The 14299-nt window shown below is 38.8% G+C and overlaps 1 protein-coding gene across 8 annotated transcripts in view; it reads left to right on the forward strand.

Annotated features, from left to right (window-relative positions):
* The window catches only part of RBM33 (RNA binding motif protein 33), an 85094-nt gene that overhangs the window by 30578 nt on the left and 40217 nt on the right, over nt 1-14299 (forward strand). For 7 of the 8 annotated variants that reach the window (XR_010988297.1, XM_068146000.1, XM_068146002.1 and 4 more), the window contains exons 8-10: nt 7-212; nt 1993-2329; nt 6646-6704. Coding sequence is in view for 7 of the 8 variants with exons in the window: in XM_068146000.1 (XP_068002101.1) it covers nt 7-212; nt 1993-2329; nt 6646-6704 (602 nt within the window). In the remaining variant the exon portion in view is untranslated. The remainder of the gene's footprint in view (nt 1-6; nt 213-1992; nt 2330-6645; nt 6705-14299) is intronic. The other variant, XM_068146003.1, reaches the window with a different exon arrangement.

Consider the following 14299-nt stretch of genomic DNA (forward strand, 5'->3'; position numbering starts at 1 on the left):
TAACAGAGCTTTCTGCAGAAGCGAAGGCAGCATTACTGGAATTTGAAGAGAGGGAAAGGCAGCTCAAACAGGGACGCTATGGCTCAAGGAGAGGAGGGCGAAGAGGAGGCTCGGTTATGTGCCATGGAATGGGAGAACAAAGGAGAGACAATGATAGGGGAAGAATGAAGGATCACAGGCCTGCGCTGCTGCCAACCCAGCCATCAACAATGGTACCTTTTGATCCTCAGTATTCTTTGAACATGTTTTCAGGAAATGATGAAGAAATGCATTTGAAATCATGAATCTTTACAAAGGTGGAATATATATTCCACCAATACACTTTTTGGTCTCTTAGGTCTTTTAGGGCAGTGTTAGGCAAGATGATCTGTGTGTAACGTGGTGATTGTGAAAGTACGTGCTGAGTGCTGTTATTGACCTCAACCTGAGGAATCTCAAGTTGTCCAAATGAGAATTGGATTTTGACTCTCACAATAGGCTTACTTACTGATGTGCCTAAAGAAGGAGGAATAGTTAATTCCTTTGAGAAGTCCTCTACATGCAACATGGATACATGTTCAGTCCCACATTCTTAACAGTAATTTAGTTTTAAAACTGAGGCTAAAAATAGTTTGGGTTTTTTTGGCAAGCTATTATTTTTGCTGATGCTTCTAAAATCTGTTTACCTGACTTGCTACTGTGAAGGCAAAGAAAACCCTAGGAAGGCAATCACCATTGGATAAATTAATTACTATCTTGGGGGTTTTAGATGAAATTTGATTTTATTACTTTGCTTTTGTTGATTTTCCCTAACCCCCCCTTTTACACCCTGTGCTTTGTGTCACAAACTAAAAGATGCTAATTTTCCCATTGAAAAGAAGCACCCCAGCAAGTGTGTGATCAAGAAGTGGCTCACACTTACTTTTGTTAATTGTCATAAAATACACTGGAAGCTGAGACTGTAGAACAAAGCCTGTGTATGTCTTTGCAGGACAAGGTCACCTGTATTAAACAAAGGGGATTTTTTCCAACAGCAGTAACTCTAGGTGCTGATCACTAGCAGCAGTTGGTGGATATCAGCGGTTGAGAGCCCTGCAGTAGAATATTTCATGCTTTTAATACAGTGAAGGTGGAATATTTTTTTTGTTCTGTATTGCTACAGTCTTTGCTAGTTATTTTGATATTAAATGTTGTAAGCATTTTTGTGCTCATCACAACATCATCTTCTGCATACTTTGTAGCTGCTTTTATTTATGTGTATGGCTGCTGATAAAAAAGTGCCTTATTTATTACTAAAAGATGCCTGTTCAGGATTCTTCCTGCACTACTATTTGGAAGTTACTAGACTAGGCCTGATGTGTAGTATCAGTGAGTTCAGAAGCAGAAGAATGTCTCTGAAGGGAAACATCACATTTTGTAATTTATTTTATGACTGATTTTGGCTATTTGTGTTTGAGTGTATTGAGCAGCAAAGAGACTTTCTTCTATGCCACAGAAAGGTACCTTGGAATGTATCTTCAAAGTATTTTTTTTCTTCAAGCAGCCTGGATAGGTGGGCTGCACTGATATCTTAAACTAACTTGTGTTTTGACTTTTGCTACTGCTAGCTCTGTTTTTTCAGAGTCTCTTCTATATTTGAAACAAAAGTTGATTTGTTTTGATACTGGGACTCTGATTTCTATGATCATCACATTATATCTTAACTGCAGTTCATAAGAGGTTCCAGTGGCATGAAACTAGATGCTTTCAGTGTTAAAAATAAGTTAATTAATGTCTGTATTCTCTGTGTGCTTGTTCTTCACCATTCTCCTCTTTTCATGAATGTTCTTCAGCTGTTTCTTTGCTTTCTTGTGCTGATGGTTCTTAACAGTTCCAATTGATAATATGAGGAAAAAGATTTTTGTTCATATTAGGTTTTAATTGTTCTCCATAAGTGTCTTGGTGTTGTGCTAGTTTTTGTTAGGATGCTTTAATTTTAAAGCCTGTTGACTTTGTTCTTTTGTCTGACTTTAGACTCATTCACAGAGGTTAATTCCAACACACCAGCAACCTGTTAGGAGTCTGTTCCAGCAGCACCAACAGCAGCAGCAGCAGCAACAGCAGCAACAACAACAACAACAACAGCAGCAGCAACAGCAGCAGCAGCAACAACAGCAGCAGCAGCAACAGTTACAATCTCTGCTTCCTTTGCAGCATCAGCATCATTCTTCTCCTCCTCCAGGGCTACATATGCCCCCTCAGATTGAAACACCTAGAATAATGATGACTCCACCTCCAGTGACACCTCAGCAACCGAAGAACATACACATAAATCCGCATTTTAAGGGGACAGTAGTGACACCTGTACAAGGTGAGCTTTCTGAACACCTTCCCAGTCACGTGAGCATGACTCATCTTACTCTTTGCCAGAGATGCAGCAACTTGTTTGTTGATCTTGTCATGGAAATATGCTTCAGGCTGATTTCCACCCCTCCCACCTTAAGCTTGAATCAAATGTTGTGCCTGAAGTAAGACGTAATGTTGTTGGACTGTGGCCAGCTGAAATAGTGAAGCCATTTCAAATTCTTTAGCATTTTTGTTACTCTACTGTGAAGCCTGCAAAGAGCATTAAAAATGAAAACTGAAAAGAGAGTGTGCTTTTTAGGTGTAGCAAATGTCAATTTTCAAAATTAGCTAGGCACTGCAGCTTATTTCCCACATCATTCCAGCTTCAGCCAAGCATTCACAGAATGACCACCCACCTATTTCAGTGAGAGTATGATGAGGCACTTCTTGCACTGTAATTGCTATGTAAAAAGTACCAGCTGCTATCCTTATTTGACAAGATACATGCCCTCAGTTCTCCTTTCAGTGCCACATTTATGACTGATTTGCAGCCTGCAAATAATTTGTTTTCATTGCCCATACCTTAACGCAAGCACTCTTTGGGCTACTCTTCTATGGGCACCTCTCAGCACAGCCATCAACATTGTTGCTTATTTAGGAAGTATTTAATCCCTAAGAAGATAAAAAGAAAGGTAGTACATATCTGTGATTTGTGATTCTGTTTGGACTAGATAAACTAAAGAAAATACACATCTTTACCATTAGGTTTTCTGTATTTCCCCACCTCCCCTTCAAATCAGCAGAACTCCAAGCTAGTGCTGTCTTTGCTTCATTTATTTGACCATTGAAAAGTAGGAATTTGGGTGTAGGGTGTTGTGAGCTGATTGAGATGCTTTTGGCCTCTCACAGATGGTTTCATAGTAGCTGTGATGTACAAATTGTTTTACTTTCTCCTGTCTAGTAAAAGTGGTGCTTCCCACCAAATTATGCATCTGGACAGGTTATCTGGAAACAGTCTGAAAGGTCCTTTAGTCTTGGATTTATGCCTTCTGTGCCTCTTGCTAACACTTCTGAAGCAACACATTTGTTCTGTGAATAACAAAAATTGGTCTTAGGCTACTCCAGATGCTTCTTCTCTGTCTCTGTGAAACAGTCAAGAAATCCTCTGTATCTAGGTTAGCAAGTGGCTTCCCTATGCCAGCAGTGGCTACTGAGGATTTTTGCTTTTGCCTAATGTCAAAAGTATACCAGTGTATCTTTTATCTGAGGTTTCTTTCACATTACATGGCTTCAGGCTTGCTTCAGCCTTACCACTACATGTGCGACAGGGCATCCTGTCAGAATGTGCAGCCCTGGAGAATGAGTGATCCATTTTTGAGCAGTGTAAGAACTATATCTCAGTGAGGAAGATCAGATCTTTGTGGATGGCAGTTTGCTCAGATGAAATGGCTCTGTGCTATCCATTTTATTGAAAAAGTCCTTGACAAGATGAATAAGTATTTTTGCTAATAGCTGTGCAGCTTCCCCTTCAATGCAATCTGTAGAATTTTAATCTTCTTGATTAAAGAGCATGTATGGGAAGGTGTGACTTCTGCAGTAGCTGAGAGTAGTGGACATCTCAGTCTTCTAGTTTGCAGCAGTACAATTATGTTAGATGAAAGTATACATTTGCACATCTAATGAAAATGTGTAAGAAATTAGTAGTCTTCAGGGAGATGAGCATAATTCTAAACTCTTCAGTGGCATTTGCATATTAAGATGAATTTTTCAGCAGTCACTGCAGGCAAGTGATAGCGATTCCAGCATAGGGAGAGCTGTCCTAAACTCCCTTTAAAAAGTTCTCCTCAGTGTAGTTCATCTACTTGAGATCCACAAAGGCAGTCTAGATCCAGACCAGTCACTGACTGGATATTTCCCATGCAGCATCATTTATTTCAGGGTATCAGGAGGTATGAAAGACAGATTAACTTCTTGTTCTTGATGATGTCCTGCAAGGATGCTGTGGTGCTGCCAAAACTGACATAAACTAATGAGCAGTTTATGGCTGCTTGGTAGATCAGTATGCCATTTACCTGTTAAAAACTGTTGGCTGTCTTGGGAAAAAAATTCATTATAATTCTCCTAAACAATCAATACAGGAATTGCTTCTGCATCTTTTCAGGCATAGCATTGGAATTTACAGCCACAAGCAATTTGATCTTCTTAAAACTGCCCAACAGTGTAGCTGTATTGTTTTTGAAACATACTGTTTCAACTTCTGGAATATTTGACATCAGGAAAATGAATGCTTATTTGAGACTTCTTTGCTGCTTCAGCAAGGGTCCAAGGATTGAAAGGGCACAGAGTTTGAACCACCATCTTTCATGAGTATTATATTCATTTGCTTAAAATAAATATATATCTTATATGCTACTGCCAGAGGCAGGATACTGAAATAGGCACAAGTGCCCTGTTCAGTTGACATTTCTCTACACTTCCCACCTTGTGAAATTTTTCTCTGTGCCTCCCTGACCTGTAATGCCTGAGCTATTTCAGTCCTAGGCCTGTCAAGAGCACCCTGTCAATTTTTTCCAGGTGGCTGTGGCTGTTTGATATTGACAGATGTTCACTAGAAGCCAAGATGAGACTATTTAATTTTCTCCTGTAACCTGATACACAGTTTGCATGTGGTCCTCCAGTGCTGAAAGACTGGTGCAGTTAGTTTACCCCATCAGTCCCTGAACTAGTAAAGCACAAGTACTTAACAAAAGTGGATAGAAGCCAGACATGGACGTGAACTAAAAATAACCAATAATGCATTAATTCTTCTGCCTCAGTTACCATGGAAAAAGTAATTTTTAAGGCACCTAAAATGTAATGCAGTAGTTGTCTACACAGTTAATGTTTAATACTGTGGAAAATGTTTTCCTATCATTTTCAAGAGTGCTAAAACCACACTGAAGAAAAATAACCTTACTGACATTTTTTAGTAAATGAGCAAACACGTTCAGTGCTATTTGAAACCCACTCAGTGCTATTTCTCTTAAGCCTTTTATTTAGCATTGAAGCATTTGCACTTTTAACCATTAGACAACTTGGAAAGGAAATAAAGTGTACTGAAAAATGGAAAAGCTGTCACTATACTTTGTACTGGGGACTGAAACATAGAGTCTGTCCCCAGGGGAGATCCAGCTATAGGTGCTTTGTGCCTTGTGCCATAATACTGAGTATTTTGGGTAATACTTTTTTGTGACTGGTCTTTTGCAATACAGTTGCATGGACAAGTCATCCAAGCTAATCTCCCTGAAATACTATTTTTGGAGGCTTTCTTGAAAGGATCCTCTTAATTGTTCTTGCTGTCTGTTTAGTAAGTAGTAGTCTTTCATCTGAGATCAGCAGTTCTGTGATAGCACAAGCTGTGATCACAGTTGCATATACCACTATGGTGGCAAGGCCATTAATTTTTGCTTGCTGTCAATTTCCACTGCCTCATTTTACCCTCCTATGAGCAGTGATTTATATCAGATAGTCTCATGCTTGTCATGGGAAGTTAGTAGTGAGAGTGGGAGAGACCTGGGAAGTCTTGAGGGGTGTGAAGCAGTGAAGGCAGATTAATCATGTATTTGAAACATAAAATCATGGTATAGTGTCATAGAATCAGTCAGAGTTGGAAGGGACCACAAGGATCATCTAGTTCCAACCCCGCTGCCATGGGCAGGGACACCCCACACTAGATCAGGCTGGCCAGAGCCTCATCCAGCCTGGGCTTAAACACCTCCAGGGATGGTGCCCCAACCACCTCCCTGGACAACCCATTCCAGGGCTTCACCACTCTCATGGTGAAGAACTTCCCCCTCGGATTCAGCCTCAATCTCCCCACCTCCAGCTTCATTCCATTCCCCCTAGTCCTATCGCTACCTTATATCCTGAGAAGTCCCTCCCCAGCCTTCTTGTAGGCCCCCTTCAGATACTGGAAGGCCACAATTAGGTCACCTCAGAGCCTTCTCTTCTCCAGACTGAACAGCTCCAATTCTGTTCTAAAATCACTATTAGAGACTCTGTCAGCTCTGTCTAAGAGATGCCTTTGGCTGAGTAAGTATTCTGGTTTTCCTTTCTCCAACAAGGAGCAATTTAATTCTGGAAAATGCAGAATTAAATTATTTAAATTAAATAGGAGAATCCCCTTTGCCCTGTTGCACTTTGCAGGGGAGGGAATGGTTGCTTAAAGTTAATTGTAGGAACTGTGGCATGTGAGGGTAAACACAGGTTTTAATCATGGCTTCTCACTGCAACTGCTTTTGGAAAGAACAGCAACAACTGTTAGGTAAAACAAATGGTGTTAAAAGGTGCTTCTTGTTTCAGTGCCCTTGCTGCCAGTTCCAGCCCAGCCAAGACCTGCTGTAGGACCCCAGAGATTTCCTGTGAGTAGCAGCTGTTTCTTCTTCTCTGATATGGATAAGCATACATTTGCAAGGAAATATTAATATAGCAAATAAAAGCTGTTCTAGTGAAATATAATTTTAAGGATTTGTAAATATTGACAATACACTCTGCAGTTGAAAATGTTTGTTAAAAGCTTAAGGTCAATGGATTTTTGAGAGTAGAATTAATTCTGTTTAACTGTAAAATTGTTGAAACAGTCTCTCCAGTGGGAGAGGCATGAATGCATCTTGTCTTAAGGAATATGGGCTTCATTTTATTACTTGGCTTTCTGTATAAATAGAATCCTTATTTTATTTGATATAGTAAAAGGCTATTTTAAATAATCCCTAAGCTTAAAAAGCAGTAATATATATTTATTGTGAAATTCAGCAGTCATTTTTATCATTGCCTCAGGCATTTAAATGCCCTTATGTGTTTTTTTGGTATAAAAAATGGGAATGCCATTGCATGACCTTGCTTTCTCTTGTTTCTAACTTCTCAAACAAACAAGACACTTAGCTGCTTCACTGTGCTAATTCACTTGATTTTTAAATTTGTTTTTTCTTATTAATTTATTGAATGGAGAGAGAGCATGCTTCTAGACCTTTTCTCATCATTTCACGTTTTGCAAACCACTTGAACTAAAAATTTAGGACAGCAGAGTATCAAAAGAAGCAGAAGTAATGTATGCGCCACCGCATTAAATATTTCCAACTCAAGACCCGTATGTTGTGTTTCACAAATGCAGAAGGCACACAAAAATAGTCCCCTGCTAATTAATGTGTGCAGTGTGGAAGGGGGAAAGTGGATTTCTGTGAACATCTGTGTGGTACCACACAGTAAATTGCGTGCATAGAGATTAGATGTATTCGAAAGAAGGAGATCTCGGAAACCTGCTGAGACTTTTGCTGTGTGCATACCTGGTTGTGTTTGAGGCAGGATGTTTCCCGTATGGGACGTGGAGCTGAGGAATTGATGCCCAGATTTCGTACAGTAACTGAGGTTCAAAATTGCTGTGTTTCTTCTGTGAAACAGGAAAATGTTAAGCTGAAACCCACAGTAGTTTCATTAAGTAAATTCATGTTATATATATATCTTCAGCATCAACTCTTGGAGACATTTTTCTGTGTAAAAACACTGCCGAGTTTTTCAGCAATCCTTAGTGTTGTGTGGAGCCCTTACATTTTGAAAAGTAATTCTGATTGTTTTTTATGGACACAAGTATCTTGCACCTGCTTTCTTTGGCATGGAGTTGTTTTACCCATAAATGTAACTTGGGATGGAAAAGAAACTGAAGGGTAAGGAATAACATGGAGGCATTGTAATTGCCTGCCATCTTTGAAGTGTGTTTACATGGGTGTGGAAAAATTGGCAATTATGGGGTTTTTTTTAGATTGACTGTGAAATTAGATTCACTTTTGGTTTTGCAAGTTGAGAAGTAGTGTAAACCCAGCTAATACTGTATGCAACATTTTATGAAAAGTGAATAACATGGATGAAACATTTTTGGTAGGACATTTGCTCTCTGTGCCTGGAGGAAAGTACAAAGTACTTGCCGGCTTGCTGCCTTTTTATGTAAGCAATGCACTAGCAAAGAGTGGAATTCTTTTTATAGAGAGAGGAGGAGGGCTACCCTAACTAAGAGGATCCAGTAGTGTGATTTGTTTTTTTCTACTTCAGTTAGTATCCTAATGTATGGCACTTGGTGCCATAGTCTAGTCATGAGGTCTGTGGTGATAGGTTGGACTTGATGATCTTTGAGGTCTCTTCCAACCTTGGTGATACTGTGATATGACCCTGAGAAAGTTACTTAATCTCTCCATGACTCAGTGAGTTATAAAAGGGGTATAGCATGGACTTCCCTTATGAAGTACTTTATAAATTTTGCACAGGTTATCAGTCATATTAGGATTAGGATTTAAGTGTCACTGTGTACATACCTCATGTTTGTTTTATTAAATGTAGTGTGTTAGCTCTTGAGTTGAAGGCAAATTTACTTTCTGACTAACGTTTCATCTTGCAGAACTACCTTTTTTTGCTGTATTACCTGTCAGATGCCTTAGTGTCATTATAACTCACTTGTTTATGTATATCTGTTGACTTACAACAATATGGCAGTGGTTAGACAACTTTGACGTGCCATTTGAAAAAGATCAAAGATGTGTTCCAGACTAGAGTTGATTCATCTTTTTTCCCCATTGTAGAAAGAATCTCTGGATATGTAATAAGGTGAATTTGCTCTTGTTTTTAGGATTGCCTAATCAAAGGGTAGTAGTCAACTGATTTTTCTTACTGTTTCATTTCTAATAATCTGTAGGTTTAGAATTAAATATTTGTAGCCTCTTTGTCCCTACAACTTTGAAATTGATGGTTTATTTTGATTGGATGTAGCAGAGGTGGAAACATTAAGGGTAATGAAAGTTTTGCAAGTGCCGTAACTCAAGGCAAAATAGCCTCTGAGTTTCTACGTTACCTAGGACAGAAACTTCTGCGTGCAGACAGCCTGTGTGTACTCTGAAGATGGGAAGAGCTTCAATCAGAGCTAATCAATTGCAAGTCATAAATCCACTGGAAACCAGCTTTTATTAATTTAGGGCTAACGAAGTGACTTGTAACCATGTAGCAGTTAATTCTTACAACCTTCTTCAGAAGGATGTAATGAAGAGTTGAACAAAGTTGTAATGAGCATGTTAGCAATTGATGTGATTTCTGAATTATAAGAACTAATGTAGTACTAGGTCAGGGTAATGTTGATCAGAATTGAGCCTGTGTGAACTTGGGACTGATTAAATTCATTTAACTTCAAATCTAAACTTGAAAATTGCTCATTGTTTAATTATTTCTTTCCTAAAGGTTAATTCCTAAAATATTTAGGGAGGAAGTACTAGAAAGGGCATAAGGGAATGTATCTGTGTTCCCCACTGAGACTTGTCTTAACATTTACAATCATACTGAATCAAGCAGGGAAGTTGTTGATCATCACTTATCCTGTAAGCATTCAGGGTGACTGTGTGAATGATACTTGTGACCTGTATTCAGCTGATGAGGACTGAAGTGGTGGATCCAGAGGCATGTTACAGCTGAGAAATGTGGTGAACTTGTGGTAATTGGGACTTGAAAGAAAGGCTTCTGTTTGTCTCAACTACACAGTATTCTTCAAGTGATTGCAGCTGATAGTAATTCAATCTTCAAGCATAGTAGATGCCAGTATTTTTCCAGTATTTTTCACTATCAACTGTATTCAGCCAAAAATTGTGAGCTATCCATAGTATCCAAAGTTGGGGATGGAGTGGAGCACTGGGAGTGAGGAGGAAGTTAAGGAGAACTTGCATCACACTGCTCAAGGCAGAAGAAATCAACTCCTCGAATCTGAGGCTGTTCCCCTTACGCCTGCCCTCCTCTGAGACTGCCTCAGAAAGAGTGGAGCCTGTTAATGCATGTTAGCCTTTCACCAAGAGAATCTTCAGGAAATTGGGATAAATTCTGATTTTATCTGTTTTTACTCTGACACCCTGGGTGTGGTGGGAACTGGTCCATTGTCCATCTCATAGACATGTTTTACTAACTTCGATCAACTTGAATTTCAGTGCTGAAGTTGGGCATGAAGTGCCATGAAGCACAAGATTGCAGTAGCACTAGTGTCTGCCAGAGAAATTTATGCTGGGAAGGCCCTGACATTTTTTAATGCACAAATCTTTTCTGTCTTGAGAGGGCACCTTAGTGCACTGAGTGCTGTTTAGATAAATGTTGAATTTAAGCATGAAAAAAATGGAATTGTATAACATAAATTATGTGGCTTTCAGTATAGAAATAAGACTTTATAATAGAGCAACTTGTCCTCAGGCCCCTGTGAATATTCCACATCACTTGTCTTTTCATTTCCCAGGAGGTTCTGGCATGATTTGCTCTTGGAACTTTACAGTTCCTTTTCAAAACCATCTTTATCCTAAAGAAGTCTTGCCTTTTAAATTTGTTGTGGCAGGTTTTTTGTATGTGTGTGTTTTTTTTGTGGGTTTTTGTTGTTGGTTGGTTGGTTTTGGGGTGTGTTTTTTTGTTTTGCCTTAAACTGCAGGAACCTTAGTAAGCTTTCTTCATATTCTTGTTCAGCATCAGGTGTTGTCTTGAATGGATGCTGTGAAAGGCAGCTGATAGTTTTGATTTGGGCTTTTTCTCACTGTATCTGAAATGTTGATTTTCAATTCTGCTTTCAGGTGTTGATAGTAATTCAGACACTGTTTTTAAACACATCTTTGAGGTTTAATCTGAGAGTTTTCTGAACAGGTGCCCAGTCATTGCCTAAAACAGAGGTTGCTGTTCTTCATGCACACTTGCTTGAAACAAGCAATATATTGGTGCTGTATAAATTACTAATAAAAGGTATTTTAGAATACAGTTGATTGCTTTTTTTCCCCAGAGTGATCCTTAAGCTGGCTTGGATCAGCCTGCAACACCGTTTTAGCAAACTTGGGTTCATTAAGTGGATATTACAGTGTGCCTGGGTCTGTGGCTATACCTTTTTGGTAACACTTTTTGCAGTATGTAGAATTTTGCAGTGCTTTTGAAAGCAAAACTCTTGCATTAGTGTTTACTTTTTGTTGTGGGAATTGCCAATAGGGAGTAATTAATTTTTTTGCTGTCCATCAGTTCAAACTCGGTTGTGAGTTACGGCATGAATAAGGGTTTTAACAACTGTTAGTAGGGTTGTGGCTAAGTGCAATATTCACAGTAAGGACAATGTAAACTGTCCTGCATCTTGAGTACAGTCAATCATTTAAAATGGCTATTTAAGTAACAGTATGTAGTAACTAGTACATGTTTTCAACAATGTGTGTGTAGGAGACAAACTGTTACTGGAAAGCTGCTTGTGAAAATGATCCTCCTACTTCCTCACAATTATTCTGCTTTAGCTATGGCTTTACTGTAATGAGTAAGAGTAAATGAAATTTTCATTCTATTACTGTGTAGCAGGGACAGATCACAGGTAGTGCAGAAAGCATTTTGTTTTCATTTAACAGGATACATGGTATCAGGTGGTGTTGATTGACATTTCTTGGATAGTGCTTTATACAGCATTTCATGCAAATCATGTTTGAATGAGACTGCTGCATCAAATTACATTTCTTTCAGATTATAGTCCTTGCAGATGTGAGACAGAGCTTGTTCAGCAGCTAGCAAAAAGCTTTCGTTTTTAACAGTTACTGTTTTCACAACTTGACTGCAAAGCCCTATAATTACAGCACTTAAGATAGTGAAGGAATGATGGGCACTTTCTCTTATCAGATCTATAAGTAGTAGCAAGCAGATGCAGCATGAGATCCCTCCAGCTGTCAAATATTGTCAGGCTGGCATAGAGGGAATGCGGTTTAAAATGCAGGTGACATAATACCCAACATCCTCCATTTGCTAGTGGGCTTCTGATTAATCACGATTACCATACATTATCATACCATCAAATTTAATCATATCAATGAATTCCCATCTGCAGGAGGAGCAGCAGCAGCTAAACACGATGGTAACAGCTATTAAATAAGAGAGAAATAGATGGTTTCTAAATGCAGTAATCCTTTAACTCGTCATGCTAGCTTCAGTGTGCACATGCTCTGCAGATATTAAAATCAGACCAAATACTTGTGCATTTGTATTTCTTAGTGATTGTCATATACTTTCCTGTTAAATGATTGCTATTTAGCACTGCTGAGGAAACCGGAGTTGTAGAATTTGTTTTTCCTCTGTGTTATTGATGCTGAATTTTTTTCAGTCTCTCCTTTAGTACCTCCCAAATACACAATGATGTAGTGGTTGAGATTGGCAGAAGCCTCTGAAGATTGTCTAGTCCACCCTCTTGCTCAAGCAGGGCTACCTAAAGCTAGTTGCCCAGGACCATGTCTAAATAGCTCTTGAATTTCTCACAAGGATGGAGACTGCACACACTGGGCAACTCTTGCCAGTGCTCAGTTGCCCTGCCAGTGAAGGTTTTTATTTAGAGATGTGTGTGTTTATAGATGGGTGTGAACACTGGTGTTTATATGAATGAAGTCTGAAGGTTTTTAAGCCTTGTAAACAGAGCTTAATGTTTTTTTTATCAAGGCAAAGAGGAATAGCTGTATAGCCATTAATTAGGCACTGCTAGAGATACTTTGCAAAAGACTCATAAATCCAATTAAAATACACAATTGACTTCTTACTACAATGAAGGAAGAGTAGTGCTTAAACACTGAATAGAGAACTGAAGTGCTTATATTGTAATATTGCAGAGTCCTAGATGATATTATAGTTCTCTCAAGGTATCATCACTGAGCTGAGGAAAAGTCCTTTTAAAAGATAATTCAAGACATTTATTATCACAATTGAAAAAACCCAAATCTATAACCTGATATTTATTTGCTGTCTCCATCTTCAGTTCTTGCTAATTCGTTAGAATGTGAAAAGGAAAAAAGCTTCAGTAAGGAGTGCTACTGTTTACAGTGAAATTTCATGATTTTGAGGAATATTATGGATTAACTGTAGGGACCTGAAGAAGGAAAAAATGTTCAGACCCTTATACACAACATGCAAGCGGTACCTGCAGGCACATTGGGAGCTCTGGGTATGTAAAGCTGTAGTATCAACATGCTTGCAAGGTCAGAGATGTGTGAAACATCTTAAAAATGAGATTTCCTTGCAGAATTAAAAAAACATGAACCAGGTAATTTAACAACTAAATAGTCAGGTCTGAAATATGATTCTTCTAATACAGATGAAAGTCCAGGTTAGCAGCAAGGGTGACATTTGTCATCTATAAAGCTTTAACTGTCGGGTTGTACGGTAAGTTTTAAGATTAAAAATTACCTATAGCTCAGTTGAGGAAAATACCCACCTAGTCTCTCTCTCAATCTGTCTGTGATAGTAGGACCTGTGCAGTTCATGTGCCTGAACCAGCACTTGCTATCTCCTTGCATTTTCCCCTTAGAAAATAAACTCCAGAAGCTTTGCAAAGCCTTACACATGGGTAGCATATAGTCATCGTGAGTTTTATGATCGCTCTGAGGTTTTAATTTTGTCCTTGATTGAAATGTATTGAAGACATGAATTTTTATATAAGGCCCTCTTACAGTACTAGATCCACTGGGAGAATCCTGGCACTTGCTAGGTTTTAGTTCACCTTGATGGATTTACATGATTGTCACAGACATCACAGGGGCACGACGATGTCATTTAGACTGTATTTAGGGAAATAGCAAAATAAGTTTCATTAGAGAATTTCAGTGAATCATGACCTTTCTGTATGGTGTACACAGTAAATGAGAGTGCTGTGAAACTTGACTGTGAGGAGCTGTGCTTTGCAGGATATGTGCATTTCTGCTTGAAAATTTTTGAACCATATCCAACATATTTGAAGCCGGGCTTCCTACGCAAGAGGATGAAATATCAGTTGCTTGCACCGGAAGGTAGGGCATTTTAGGAAAGCTTTTAAAAAATTCAAGTAGCTGCTGAAATAAGAGGATTAACATCTTGTGACAGATGGCTATAGTTTTAATTGTCATAGGTTATAGTGGTCGTTATTCTTTGCATTTAAACCGTATAAGAAGAATTAACTGAGTGGCCCCGCTTAACT

This window comes from Melanerpes formicivorus, unplaced genomic scaffold (genome assembly GCF_026170545.1).
Source record: "Melanerpes formicivorus ecotype bairdi unplaced genomic scaffold, bMelFor1.0.p_v2 SCAF_13, whole genome shotgun sequence".
Lineage (NCBI taxonomy): Eukaryota > Metazoa > Chordata > Aves > Piciformes > Picidae > Melanerpes > Melanerpes formicivorus.